The sequence below is a fragment of the Aspergillus thermomutatus genome, assembly GCF_002237265.1.
Source record: "Aspergillus thermomutatus strain HMR AF 39 chromosome Unknown NODE_19, whole genome shotgun sequence".
Taxonomy (NCBI): domain Eukaryota; kingdom Fungi; phylum Ascomycota; class Eurotiomycetes; order Eurotiales; family Aspergillaceae; genus Aspergillus; species Aspergillus thermomutatus.
Genome location: NW_020798067.1, coordinates 122,674 through 137,028, shown reverse-complemented (window position 1 = coordinate 137,028; position 14,355 = coordinate 122,674). Strand labels below are relative to the sequence as shown.

Sequence of the window (14,355 nt, the reverse complement as noted above, 5' to 3'; positions counted from 1 at the left end):
TGAGGTATATTGGAGTTTGTTACTAGGCTAATACACACTTAAACAAATGTTACTCGAAATCTGGACAAGCACCTGGTGCTATCTACCTGGGAAAGTGTAGTCCTAGTATTCCTTAAACTTTGCTACGTGACAGCCCGATGCATAAGCGCCTCAATCGCCCGAGCTATCTCGTCCACCGTCCTCGGGTCCCTCGGCACGACGTGGCCGCCATCGTGCATAACAAAGCTGGCCGTGCCCGGGTCGCAGGCGTCCAAGAGCGCCATCGATCCCGGGAGGAAGCTGTCACGCCTGCCACAGACATGTAGCGACGGCGTGGCCAGCCTGATTGCCCCCGACCTCGTCTCCTCCTTGTCCTCCTTGTCCTCCTCATCGGATGACCCCTCCCCGCTGCCTTCCATCATGGCCTCCTCTACCTCCGCGATGCCGATACCGTAGGCGTTGAACAGCACCACGAAACGCGCCAGCTCGGGCGACGGCGTCATGACGTCTAGCACCGGCCCCGTCGCCTGCCGCCGCCGCTCGTGCCGCATCAGCCAGCCGGCGGCCAGCGTGGCGCCCTGCGAGAAGCCAAAGACGCCGTCGAAAGGCCCGTGCTGGTCGGCGAGGTCGTACAGCTCCTCGATGGCGTCGCGCACCGTGGCGACGTCGGCCGCAGTCGGCGGTTTCTGCAGGGCTGGGGACTCGGAGGCGGAGCTGTTGCCTTGGTCGCCGGGCCAGGTGAACCAGCTGTGGAAGGGGCCCGCGTCGGCAAACATTGCGGACAAGCCGGGGCCTGGGGACTTGGTCTCGATGGGGCCGTCGGGGAAGAAGAACTCGAAGTGCTGCTCGCGGGAGGATAGCTTTGACAGGAGGGGCGCTGGCGTCGACGTCCGGCGTTAGTAGATGTCTCTGCCTCGATATGGTAGGAGTTGTATTGGAAGCTTACCTAGCTGTGCTTTCACAATCTGATGAGCGTCAGTCCTGCTGTCTGTCACATGGAAACATTCAAGTTGTGGTGCCATGGGCTGTACCTGTCCCGAACCACCCATGCCATGTAAACAAAGTATCCTACGCTGTGCCATAGCTGAAGGCCCGTGTCGACTGTGAACCGCTTGCAGGATACTTTGAATGGAACAACTCTAGTTCTATTCCTTTCGGTGAGAAAGGGTTTCCTTTCTTCTGCTGAGCGAAGGCGAGGGCGAGAGCTTACCCTCTGAAAGGGCAATACCGGATCAGGCAAGGCGGAACTTAGTAGTCTATGTAAGCTACTGTATGGCTGGATTGGCCCTTCTTGTGCAATACATCCCTTTGGACACGACTTCGGCGAGTTTTTCCCCCTGGCTGCATACAGCCCACACCATCCCTGTCAACTCGCCTGCCCAATCATCTATGAATGGTTCTATATTTGTTTAGACGCTATTGCAAATGGCGTTAGCCTTCGGAATTGCATTCTTCTAGCACGAAGATGTGCATTGAGGAGCTCTTCGATACAGGCATCGTCAGGCCGGAGGCGAGATGGAAAGGAAATATGTGCGATGCCTGTCCTGCAACAGTTGATATTTATGCTCTACAGTACAGAGGAGTTGCACGAGGAAACCGCACGAGGAGAATCAGTCAAACGTATGACATTAGACTAAATTGTTAGGATTAGTCTCTTCTATGTAAGGTTGTGAGCAGGTTCTCCTCCTGCGTGTTCACGTCTGACAAGACACTCTCGACTATCATGGCAATGGCACTTGGCCCGCTCGGTTCCATCGCCTTGAAAAAGTCGTTGGCACTTCCTGGTGCCGTTGCATTCTCAACGTAGGCCGCGTAGCTCTGCATTGTTTCCCTGAGCCGTTGTACCATCTGCGAAACAACGTGAAAGTGCAGTTCCGTGCTGAGTCTGGGGGGAATGGTTAGTCGCAGCCGCCCTAACCGGAACATGGGCATTTCCCCTGGTGGAGTCTGTGGAGTCTGTGGCCTGCCCCGGTTTGAAGCGTGGTATGGCTGGCTTGGTGAAGGTTGTTGCAACGTCTCAACGAGCAGCTCAAAGACCTGGATAAGCCTCACGTAGCTACTCGAGACCAGGAGTGTCGTGGCAATGTGGGGTTTCGTTGATTTTCGTGGCGGAACCGGCACGCCGACTTGTGATGAAGAGGACGGTGTGAACATGCCGAGTTCAGCCTCTCGGCTGTAGTCGCTGTCCCGAACTCCACATCGTTGCACCTTTTCAATGATGTCGACTAGATCTTCCGTGGCCAGGGCGACCTCTTCCATGTTCTTGGAAAGGACAGCCCCGGAAGCAAAGCTGCCTATCCCTGGAGCATTCGGCGTCAGCGCTAGGCAGCTGGTCTCCTTTCCGCTTGTGAGTGATTTTATCAGGCCCGAAAGCTTGACCTGAAGGTCCAGAAGACGGTGTAAGAAGTCGTCTCCCTCAAAAGCCGACATGACTCTCTCTGCTATTAAAGATCGCGGTGGCGTCGGCCGCAAAACACCGAAGGGTACGTGATCAAATGCTGTGGAAGGTGTCGATGAATTATTCTTCACAACCGGCGGCTCTCCTACGACTGAAAAATCGACAAAGTCGCCGGCGCCAAGCATTTCCAGGCCTTCGAGCCCTGGTGGACACAACGTCGCTTTTTCCAAGTCCTGTGCGGCCCCCAAGCGGTAAGGGTCCTCTTCGAACAGAGGTTCCTCCGTCCTTACTTGGATAGTCGGCTCGAAGGCGGGGAGTTGAGAGGCGAAGGTGGGTTCTGCTGCAGTAACTGACATTGGATGTGAGGAATGTCACAAAGGACTAAACCATCTCACCTTCAGTTGTGGCTTCTCTCGACTGTTTTCGTCGCTTGAGGCCCAGCTGCACTGCTCCCATGGCACGGCTGCTGCGGTCTGCAATACCCGTTTTGCGCCCCAGCGGCCGCCCTACTTTCAGGGCCGGACTATATTCACAAGAGACGCGCATTCGCTGGCATCGTTGACATTCTCCTGACTGTTGCAGCCGCACACATCGTGTTTTCATAGAGTGACAGCGGTCACATGCATCTCGGGTGCTCGTACTCGGCTCCGGCATCTCGTTGTTATCCATCTTTAAGGCGATAGAAGTGATAGATGGAGGCAGGGGAAATCAAGATGTCCAACCACAGGTAGAAGGGAGATTTTTGAACAGCACCAAGAGGTTGTTTAACTGCGTCAAATGACCCGGAGGATGCCCACTTTTCCCATTTCCCCGTTTCCTTCTTAGTCTTCCGACATGAATACTACATGACTAGTTAATGAGACGGAACGCCGCGGAGGGTGAGATTCTCACTTGGTTGCCTGGAAGGAAGGATCAGATCAAGCTGGATCAGCGGGATATTTCAGAAACATCCGCCCCATCACCCCATCGAACCCAATCTATGGACCCTCTCAATGCTCAAACTGACCCCTACTACATTGCGTCTTAGTCAGCACTAAGCCTTAGTATTTGGGGTTGGTAAGTTGGTTAGGCCCGCCATTCCAACCACCATGTTGAGCTAAAAGACTACTCCCTTCAGTCCTAGTGAGGCACTGTAGCGGCGCAGAAGGAGTGCAGGAAAAACATCCAACAGACTCAGCCAAGGATGTCAGAGGAGGAAGAACAAAGCGAGCCAATTGCCTAGTAAGGTGAGATTCTTCTAGAGTGAGTAGAGGCTAGATTGGGCCTGTAGAAATTAGGACTTCTAATGAACTAGACCAAAGGACAAGCACACAAAACAAACAGAGGTAGTGACAATGCTCAGTGCCTTTCCTTGTTTGTGGTGAGCATTGGCGGTTAATCAGTCTCTATGATTGGTGTTTTAATATAATATTAATACCCTCTGTGAACTGACCTGATTCAGGAGTGTTGTTTGAATCTGATCTTTCAATCCTTTTTTGGCCTTGAATTGCCACCAAACCATATCGAAAGGGACAAGCTTTTTCAAAATATTTATGTAAACAAAAAGGTACAGATTGTGATAATTCTAAACTCCTGGATATGGGTGTCAAATGTAGGACCTTATCAGTCTCTCTGCTTCCTCTAATAAACTATGATGCTTCGGACTTCGGAGCGGTGCCCTGTCAAAGAGGGGAATAGATAATGTTGGTATTTTTATGGCTTAGAGTTCTTGGCATATTATATGAAGCCAATCAATCCTTCTACAGAAGGACATCGTGGATATTAATGTTTCAGCTAGTTGAGTCCATAGAGCAGCCTCACCCGCTAGCTCCCCCGGGAGGCAGATTATTTTTACCCCCGGAATGCCCTCCAGCCGACGTCCCCGATGGGTAAATCTGCCTTGCTCCACCTTCAGCATGTCACCATTGCTGCGGCCTTTGCCTCTAAAATCTGATACAGTACCTGATGCATCTATCTTCCGGTCTCAACCAATCGTTCATGGCGCTCACAGGGGTTCCATGATGACAAGGCGCACTCAGTGACCGGGGCCGCAGATGGTGGAGCTACGGAACGTGGACGGACACGTAACCAACTGGTGTAGATCCAGGGGGGTAGATGTTTGCACACAGTCTGAGGTGATCACATGGCGGCTTTTTTGTGGCCAGAATGCTGTTTCTATGCTTCGGCCGTCTCGGGCCCGTTGTGCGCGCCGATTGCTCTTCGCAAAGAATGATGATTATTGCCGCGGCGCATGTGATGGTTAATGAACCTGGTGCGGAGGTGGAAGGGCTCAAGGTCCCTGGTACTCCATTCAGCTTTGATATTGTTGCTGGCACTGTGGATGTGGATATTCAGATGAAGGTGGATCAAGATCAACGCGGTGGAGCGTCCTCAGGTGAGTCTCTCATTCAACAACACTACACAACCGCTAGCAACACTGAGGATTCTCGATACATCAATAGTATACGGAGTAATGCTTGACTCTTGGAAAGGAGGATCAAGTCCTATTTGTCTAGCTTATGCGCTATCCTTCCTCAGAATACACACTCTCAATCGCATCTTCAAACCTCAAGTACACCTGCGCCCGGATCACGCTCCCTTTGGCCGTCCGAGGCACAGTCGCGCCGCGCACCAACTTTACCATCTCCTTGTCCAATCCCACCTTGAACGTACCATTGATATCGCGCTCGATACCATTCCAGACGCGGCCAAGAATGTCGCTATCCGACACGGCGCAGCCTGCCTTGACAAAGACCAGCACGCCGGGCCTTGGCCGGTCCTCGCCAAAGACCACGGCTTCATCGACAAGGTTACCGTTGGCCGACTTGATTGCCTCCTCGTAGGGAAGCGCGTTGATGCACACCAGGTCGTCTCCCGGATACGTCTTGACGACGTCGTCCCGTCGGCCCACGGGCTTCCACCGCTCCAGCGTCGGGTGCTTGAGGAAGAGGTCACCCGTGTGAATGGAGCCGTCCTCGCGGTTGGCCCACTGCTTGTCCTGGAGGGGGTGACTTGGCAGGATGACAAGCTCATAAAGCTGCTCGCCGTCGCTGCCGCTGGCGCCGGCACTGTCGTCGCCGTCGAGTGGCAGGAATGCCATGTGCGGCTTGTTGAACTTGCTGGGCTCAACGTATTCCCAGTCTGCGTCTCCAGGCGGCCGAGTGGCTGAATTCATGCCGCACGCCACTTCCGACATGCCGTACTCGTTTGCGAGCCGCACTCCCCGCTTGGTCAGCTTGTCGCCGAGCTGCTTGGGGAAGACGCCTCCGATGACGGCCACCATCATGCATTGTGCGAGTATATCGATGCTCTTCTCGTCAGACACGACTGTACTGAGGAGAAAGGGGACGAAATAGGCAATATTCGGCCTCGCTTCCTCGAGAAGCTGCCTGTAGCTCTCCGAAGAGAGCGGCAGCTTCTCATTGGCGTAGAAGGCCGGCCGGGTCTTCATGAACGACATCAGCACAGTGAAGATGCCGACCATGTAGTAAAACGAGGAGCCGACGAACACGGACAGCCCAGCACTTGGCGGCAGCGAGTTGAGCGCCATCATCAGCTCACGATGAGTCTTTGGGATGAGCTTGGGCAGACCCGTGGTACCGGATGAGTGCACGATGAAGACGACTTCGCTCGCCGCTGTCGTTGCCCAGTAGCTGCTCCTGTCTGCATTGCCGGTGGTCTTTGTTGATGCCTTCTCCGCGGATACTTCCTCCACGGAAGCCAGGGTGATGGTCTGTGCCGGCAGCTGAGAGGTGTCTGGGCCAAACGACTCGCTGATCAAATATCTGCAGGTAGCCTTCTCCAGAAGCTTTGCGGTTACTTCCTCCGAGAGCGTTGGCGCGAGGGCGAAGATCGTGTGGCCCATCTGTAGCAGGGCGACAAAGGTGACGACCCATTCGATTGTCGAACTTGCCTGTAGCCCAATAACCTTCGGCTCGCCCCCGTCTTCTCGCCGCGGGATTCCGCGGTGCTGATAGAACGTGGCAGCATCGTGTGCTAGCTGTTCAATCTGGTGAGGAGTGTAGTATGACAAGTCAGCCCCGACGCGCTGAAAGGCCATCACCTTGTCTTCCCTATGCGTGCATTGGGCCAAGTACTCTTGGATTGTGCTGGACTGTAGCGCCCCCTTGGAGGCCACCATCTCTGGCGTGTTGACTGTCATGTTGATTGCGGTGCGGAACGTGTTTCCACAATGTGAGGCCTATCCTCCAGGAGTATACAGTATTAAAAGCGGAGGCGACAAGCTGTGAATTTTCTTCGTTTTGGCCGGCGCGAAAAGACCGGCGGGTTTCAATATTGATGCATTCCTTGAGTTCTTGGTTGTAAGGATCGGAGCAATTCCCTTTGCCCACTCCAATTCACCGATCATCCTCGGCTGAACTTGAAAATCGCCGTTCACACCAACTTCTTCATTCGACTTCAAAAGTCGATAAGGCCTACTCCGTTTCGATTGAAACCTGCCGGCTGGAGGACGGCTCCGGGTTAGCCCCATGTAAGAAACATCCAGGCCTCGATACAGCTGCCTGTATCTGTAGTTGTTGGTGTTCCATAAGCCGCACATTTCCCTTAGCTACGGCTTGGGGGATCTTTGGTGTTCTTGCCCCTTTCTTTGCAGCTGTTTGATTCTTTCTCGCCTACAACCCACAAGCTTCAACATCACATGGACTTGCCTATTATCACCAATCTGAGCACCCTGAGCACACCAGCGCTCTGCGGTTGGCTCACAGCCCTCCTTGCCATATGGTACGTCGTGACTGCCATTCAGACATGGTATCCCCTCAGGCACGTCCCGGGACCCCGTCTTGCCTCCTTCTCTTACCTCTGGATGCTGTGGAACGATATCCGGGGCACGAACTTCGAGAAGTACACCAATTTTGGCAAGTATGGCTCTCTCGTCCGCAACGGCCCCAGGTCTCTGGTCACAGATGACCCGGAAGTCCTTCGGAAGATATCTGGCGCTCGGAGCCGGTACACAAGGGACGAGCACTACTACTCGGCCAGCAGGGTCGAGGCAGACAGGGAGAATATGATTACGATCCTCGACACGGCTAGACACGACGCCTGGAAGGCTAAAGTGGCCAGTGGTTACAGTGGAAAGGAGAATCCGGACCTCGAACAAGCGGTCGACGAACAAGTCATGCGACTGGTTGATCTGATTCGGCGCAAATACCTCTCCACCAGTGGCAATCTGCGTGCCGTTGACTTCTCCCTGCTCAGCCGATACTTCACCATCGACGTCGTCAGCCGTCTCGGCCACGGCAAGGCGATGGGCCACCTAGACGAAGGAGAGGATGTGTTTGGGTGGTTTGGCGATGTTAAGAAGCTCATAGTATTCCTTATAGCCACGGATATCCCGTGGATCCGGAGGGTTGTAATGTGGAAACCCTTGTTCCGCCGCTTTGGGCCGAAGCCAACCGACAGAAGAGGCATAGGAAGAGTTCTAGGGTACGAACTCCCTCTTAGTCCAGAATCACAACGGACCTTTCAACTACTAATCGTGCTAATTCCGCCATTCAGGTACACGCGGAACATTATCGCGGAACGCTTCGAGAAAGACGCAGAGCCTCATCAAGACATGTTTGTAAGGACTTTAATCTTGTCAATGCTGCTTTGAATCTTTGACGAATGTAGATCCTCTGATCTAACTCTGGTATAGGGCGCATTCATACGCCGAGGCCTTACAAAGGAACAACTGGAAGGAGAGGCTGTGCTGCAGCTTGTGGGAGGTTCAGATACAACAGCTACCACTATCCGCGGGGTTATCTTGCATCTTGCTACCTCACCCTCTGCTTACAACCAGCTCAAGGCCGAGTAAGTACTCTAGAGTCAATTTTAGCCCCAGTAGAGGGATCCGAGATTCTATAGTCCCAGGCTCCTGGACTTTTTCAAATCACAAAAACTGACTGCACTCCTATTGCGCAGGATAAAGGAAGCCATTGCACAGGGCCGAGCTTCATCTCCAATCACCCTTCAGGAAGCCCTGAAGCTGCCCTACCTACAAGCCGTGATCTGGGAGGGCTTCCGCATGAGGACTCCCGTGACCTGGGGGCATTACAAAGTCGTCCCTCCGGAGGGCGACACCATCAACGGGCTATTCATCCCCGGAGGCACAGCCATCGGGCACAACTCATTGGCGCTCGCACGGCGCAAGGACATCTGGGGCGACGACGCAGCCGTCTTCCGGCCGGAGCGCTGGCTCGAATGCAGCGCTGAGAAGAAGCTGGAGATGGACCGGGCGGTTGAGATTGTCTTTGGCGGGGGGCGGTGGATGTGTGCTGGTAAGCCGATCGCCGTCATGGAGTTGAACAAAGTCTTCTTCGAGGTGAGACTCCCCAGTCATGGCCTTCTTGCTGGTATGCCATGCCCACCAGCCCAGCTGACGCAGAATGTCATGGTACAGTTGCTTCGGGTATTTGACTTTGCGCTGGTGAACCCCGTAATGCCGGTGAAGGAGACGGCTCTTGCGGGCTTCGTGCATACGGACATGTGGATGAGGTTTACAGAGGCGAAAGCATAGGCAAAGAAGCGTACAGTAGACGTTTGCGACTAACTTGAAGTAATGGAGGCCAGTTGACAGCATGATGCCTCATCTACCTGTTTAGTAGACCTATAGGCTTTGACCCTTTGGGCCGATTGGCTATATTCCTGGCCTTGTGGGATCCGGACTATTTAATGTTACTAAACCTTGCTGTGCAGCCTGTGCCTGTATGGCTTAGTGTTCACTGCAGCATGTCAGACATAACTTGACAATCATAACTTGACCCGATGACTTCCGGTCCTAAATCAAAGAAAGTCTAATCTTACCCCTACATCGCTACAATAAGATATGGTCCATATTTACTAAGGCTGAGAGCGGATGTAGACTCTGCAAGTCATTGATGTCATAGTCTATAGTATAATCTCACCACAGATAATAAAAAGTATAATATTATCTAACAGGTCCTAAAGCTTTCAAAGCTTTCAGACCTTCCAGCAAATCATCCAGCAGCCATGTCTTCTCCTCTGATGGCCCGATGCGCCAGGCCCATCACCTCCTACCCTGTTATCACCACTAACCTCTGGAGCCACTCCATCCGCCCATTTTCAACAACCTCGACGCAGCAGATCCGTCTCTTCTTCCCGGAAACCCAAACAAAGAAGATTCGAGTGACGCCGCCAGCATGGCCGCATCCAATGTAAGGCACACCAGCATTTCCAACGCAGAAGGATGCCTACTAACACTCATCTAGCTACACCGAGGAGCAGATGCAAAGGGTTGGCATCTCCCATCGAGAGACACGCACGTTCGGTGATAGGGTGGCTCTTGCCATGATCCGGTTGCTCCGGTCTGGATTCGACCTTGTCTCAGGCTACCGACATGAGCATGCGGTCTCTATGCATGAGAAGGACCCGGCAAAGGCAGAGCAGAAATATAGGATGACAGAGGAGAAGTATCTCATCCGGAACATTTTCCTTGAGAGCATCGCCGGCGTCCCGGGTATGGTTGGGGGGATGTTGCGACATCTCCGCAGTTTGCGGAGGATGAAGCGAGATAATGGCTGGTACAATCTTTCTCCCTCTCACCCCCCTTCAAATCCCAGATTCTGATGGGCGCCAGGATTGAAACGCTGCTGGAAGAATCTTTTAATGAACGCATGCACCTCCTTACCTTCCTCCAAATGGCCGAACCAGGTTTCTTCCTCCGCCTCCTTGTCCTTGGTGCCCAGGGCGTCTTTTTCAATGCCTTCTTCATCGCATACCTAGTCAACCCACATATATGCCACCGCTTCGTTGGCTACCTTGAGGAAGAAGCTGTGATCACATATACACGTGAAATTGCAGATATTGAGGCTGGTAAGCTACCTAAGTGGGAGCATATGCAGGCGCCTGAGATTGCAGTTAAGTACTGGAACATGCCAGAGGGGCACCGTAGTATGCATGACCTGCTACTATATATCCGGGCAGATGAGGCAAAGCACCGTGAGGTGAATCATACACTTGGAAATTTAGACTGGAAGGAGGATCCAAACCCATATGTGTCTGTATATCGGGATGCAGAGAAGCCGCATCCTGGCAAGGGTATTGAGCATTTGAAGCCAACGGGGTGGGAGAGGAAGGATGTGGTGTAGAGAGTTCAATGAAAAGGTCATTTTCTCAGATCACATGCCAATCTGACAGAAGCGAGCGTACATTTGAACTTATCTGGCGTAATGACTTTCGCCACCTGAGAAGGTCGGTGTGGGAACGGCGTTTTACACAGAGTGTTAAGGGGAGATCGAGGCTAAGTTCAATTTAATCCATGATTATACCATAACTTTTGCCTCCCTGTTCTGCCCTGTCTGGGGATTACTAGAACTCTGGACTCATGCCATACAGTTCCTGTGCGCTCTTCACCCCCAGCATGTGACACCAATGGGCAACCCGCATGGGGGAGCTTCTCTCTCCCACTGGATGTTGGTGTCTCTCGAATTGCCTATTTACAAGGACCTGAAGCTTCCAGACCCACAATGGGGTTTAAAGGGAGTGCATTGGAATCTGCTTGCGGAGGGTGGCTGTGGTGTTGTTTCAGATAAAGGAAACGACGGGTTGAGAGACCAAGGGAGAGGGCAATTCCGGCGGATGTTGTATGCGAAGCCTGCACGGTCATATGAAAATGGAAGGGGAACCGATATGTTAAGTGTGTATGTCAAAAGACCTTGATCTCACTACAGCAATGTACATCGATAGCGGGTGGACTTTATTCTGGCTTACTGCAAAGGTCTGTGTAACTAGTACGGAGTAGTTAGTTAACGTAATCGGATGATGCTAATACAGCGCCCTTTAGGGTTGATGGTGTCAAAGATGTCATGCCACATTACAGTAATAATAATTCAGCTTCATTGGACGCATAGTTGAGGATCCACGCGGCTAGGACTACGTTAACCAGTCTAGATGCAGTGGCTTGCCTGCGTCCGTGACATGGAACTCTGACATACCGCTGACTAGGGCCTGGCAACACGCGCCCCACCATTGCCACAGAGATGTTAATGGGAAAAGACTTTGTTTACTCCGTACTCCTGCTTTAATTGTGGAATTAGTGGTCTGCCCCACAGCCAATACTAGAACATTATGGCCTTGAACATTGCTACGTGAGTCAGAATAGCAGCTTGTTGGAGGATTGTGGTTTGGAGATGGATGTACTTGCCCTTGATTTTGTTGTACTGCGTACCTGTCATGTTGACAATGGAGACACGGTGAAGCATAATAAACTTGAAGTGTTCTTTGATACAGACTGGTTCATGGAAAATCTTGATTCAGGTAGTAGTGTAGAAAAAAGATTAATCTAACCCTATTCATGTGTGTCCTTTGCGCATTAGCAGCAAATGAAGTGGGCCCTATATGTAAGCACTCCCAACACCATCATTAAAGATTGTTCACCCTTTAAACCTGTGTTATCACTCCCATCTGTGATCCTGAAATCCCAACAAAGCATTATCCACTATCCCATCTTACACGTCAGCGCGAGAGAGCTAGCTTGTTTAGCAGTCTCACTGCAATCCCCTGTTCTATACTATTGATATTTTAGTTCAAGCAAGAAGGATTTCTTCGCGTCGGTGTATGGAGTTGGGCTCAAGATATAAATTGTCAGTCTACCTAATTTTACTGATGCAGAATGTTCCTGTTTCCTCCTTCTGGCTGGTCTTATCTTTTCAAGAATGGCTAATATGCGTGCGTTCTTTATTTTTACAATTTTAGGCTTGAGCAAATACGTTCTTGCAGCTATGAGTTTGAATTACACGGAGCCCGTGGAACAATTGTTCCTGGATCTCCCTTTGCAAGACGTGATCAATGATACCGCCGGGATGCCGGTCACCGAACCTTGGGCTAGCGAGTACGTCGACGCCATACGCGATGGAAGGTTCGGCGACGCTATATGGGCGCGCTACCATATAGCAGGGGATATGCAGAATGGTATTATCGAGGGCACGAACATAACAGTGCTTGAGAGTATTGAGGAAGATGCGGTGGGGTATAGGCTGGACGCTCCAGAGGCCTATGCTGAGGCTCTATCACTCTACGCAAACACGAGCAGCGCGGATGGGCACACCGACGTGATAGAGATCATTACGCGCATTGGTCACGAAGACATTGCTGAACTTGAGACACGTACTACATACTCTATCCGTTGCAGTACAAATTACCTTGCCTACGCATCCAGCTGCGTCTCCCTACTTGAGAATATGTCTAAGCAGAAGATAGCGATAAGTCGCACTCGAGCTGTTGCGAGCTATGGGAATTGCAGGATGAGGGTTGTACCATATGGTTCTGGAGCCGATCTAACATACTACACCGCTCATGCGGTGGGCCGACTGATCGAAGAAGAGTGTTCATACGTGCCAGCATGTTGCAGCTATTTAACTGTCTCGGGTTACTCACCGAAGAATTCCGGACACCGCAAGGTATGCCTCAGCAGCAAGAACACAGGTTGTCATAGCTAGATGGTGTGCCAACCATGCTCGGAGTGTGGGACACGCGGCTTCAAGGGTGTCGACTTCGACTGGCCAAGCCCCTACGATCACTAGGTTTTAGCAGCAAGCCCCAAGTGAGCTCTAGGAAGGGCATGCCATGGTTGCCTGAGGAGGAGAACCTCTTGGTGGAGTTGAGAAGAGAACAGGGGCTGCCTTGGTCAGATGTAGTCAGACTGTTCTCAGAGCAATATTCAGGGAGGAGTCAGGGCTCTATTCAAGTATACAAGAGCATGCATCTTAAGCATAAGTGGGGTTAATATTTCAATATTTCACTATCCGCACATGGGCTTGGAAGAGACAGTGGCCAATGGAATAGTCATCATATTACTGCTGTAGGAATCGACATGTCTGAAAAGCCTATGCTGGATATGGCTCAGTGTGGTAATAATCTGGTTGTGCGTAGTAGCTTGGGCCGGACCAGCAAGTGACTGGCAATGGCAATGATATTTAGACGGCTCCTAGCTGCGCCTGTGTCCCTTATGGTTTTTATGCATGAGAATAGAGATGATACTGGGGATTACACGAAATCAGCAGCATAACCTAAGATTGTAGGCGCCGTGATAGAATTAAGCCTGGTGATTGTGTGTTGATTGTCTTTTATCATTCTTCATGAACGCTCATTTGCATCGCCGGTTTATTTTTAAGATGAAAAAAAGAAATTCAATAGGTATTGACCAGTATGTGCTGCCATTTCAAAAGATTCAAATGAATTAGATAAAGGTAACATTACCTATCCAATGTCCCGTGGCGCATCCGGAATATTATGCCTGCAGATCTTAATCACAGCTGTCTTAACTCATACTGTCAACCATACTGACCGCTATCAGTAACTGCTAGGAAGATACTACATTCCGAAATCTGGTTTAACTAATCAGATTCCTTAATTCTACCATGGTTTCAACATGCTGATTGCGGAGATTTTACATAGTTTTATACTGGCCTTATTAATATTATATTAATACTAGGTTAGATAGATATTAGATAGATAGAATCAGAACCTTCATCCCTTTGCATTCAGTTATTAATAGCATGTCAAATTATAGTAGGAGATATAGACTGGGTTATATCTACCAATTCATATCAATTCTCAGTCTGCACTAATTCATGAGATATCAATGGAGAGCTCAGAGAGACGGGAACTGGTATTCACTCATCATCTGAATTGCGGTTGTGCCAAGCAGAAGCTAAACACGGCCCGATGGCGATTCGGCCCGCGAAGGATCCAACAACGCCCGAAGCCTTCTAAGGGCATCCAGTCAGCCTGTGCCGAGATCCAAGAGATCAAAGCCAGGCAACAGACCTTGCAGGATGGAAATACAAGTCTATAGGAAGAGATTCCCTGATCTCAGGTCAAAACACAATACCTATCAAACCCAAGGTTGTGGGCCACAGTTATAGCCAGCGCAACTCTGCAAGGCCCCAATACAGCGATCCTACAGTGCCAGAACAGAACCCCACAATAACCAGGAGATCCAGTTCGCAGACTAGCTACAGTCGGATTACCGCGCCTGC

At 51.3% G+C, this 14,355-nt stretch overlaps 6 protein-coding genes across 6 annotated transcripts; 3 read left to right on the top strand and 3 right to left on the bottom strand.

Moving 5' to 3' along the window:
- Nucleotides 1-122: 122 nt before the first annotated feature.
- On the bottom strand, nt 123-1,061 carry CDV56_108953 (uncharacterized protein; the record flags this gene model as incomplete). The annotated part of the gene is made up of 3 exons (XM_026762572.1): nt 123-856; nt 926-944; nt 1,011-1,061. 3 exons carry the CDS (start codon nt 1,059-1,061, stop codon nt 123-125), a joined length of 804 nt encoding a protein of 267 aa, XP_026617690.1.
- A 565-nt stretch (nt 1,062-1,626) lies between these two features.
- On the bottom strand, nt 1,627-3,046 carry CDV56_108926 (Zn(II)2Cys6 transcription factor domain-containing protein; the record flags this gene model as incomplete). Its single annotated transcript, XM_026762545.1, has 2 exons — nt 1,627-2,726; nt 2,773-3,046. The coding sequence occupies 2 exons, from the start codon at nt 3,044-3,046 to the stop codon at nt 1,627-1,629; spliced, it is 1,374 nt and encodes a 457-aa protein (XP_026617689.1).
- A 1,834-nt stretch (nt 3,047-4,880) lies between these two features.
- On the bottom strand, nt 4,881-6,518 carry CDV56_108877 (uncharacterized protein; the record flags this gene model as incomplete). Its single annotated transcript, XM_026762496.1, has 1 exon — nt 4,881-6,518. One exon carries the CDS (start codon nt 6,516-6,518, stop codon nt 4,881-4,883), a length of 1,638 nt encoding a protein of 545 aa, XP_026617688.1.
- A 498-nt stretch (nt 6,519-7,016) lies between these two features.
- CDV56_108840 (cytochrome P450) lies at nt 7,017-8,873 on the top strand (the record flags this gene model as incomplete). The annotated part of the gene is made up of 4 exons (XM_026762459.1): nt 7,017-7,801; nt 7,874-7,937; nt 8,013-8,167; nt 8,279-8,873. The coding sequence occupies 4 exons, from the start codon at nt 7,017-7,019 to the stop codon at nt 8,871-8,873; spliced, it is 1,599 nt and encodes a 532-aa protein (XP_026617687.1).
- A 473-nt stretch (nt 8,874-9,346) lies between these two features.
- Nucleotides 9,347-10,464, top strand: AOX1_2 (alternative oxidase; the record flags this gene model as incomplete). The annotated part of the gene is made up of 3 exons (XM_026762434.1): nt 9,347-9,531; nt 9,586-9,897; nt 9,954-10,464. 3 exons carry the CDS (start codon nt 9,347-9,349, stop codon nt 10,462-10,464), a joined length of 1,008 nt encoding a protein of 335 aa, XP_026617686.1.
- Nucleotides 10,465-12,096: 1,632 nt separating this feature from the next.
- On the top strand, nt 12,097-12,813 carry CDV56_108775 (uncharacterized protein; the record flags this gene model as incomplete). Its single annotated transcript, XM_026762394.1, has 1 exon — nt 12,097-12,813. One exon carries the CDS (start codon nt 12,097-12,099, stop codon nt 12,811-12,813), a length of 717 nt encoding a protein of 238 aa, XP_026617685.1.
- Nucleotides 12,814-14,355: the final 1,542 nt, after the last annotated feature.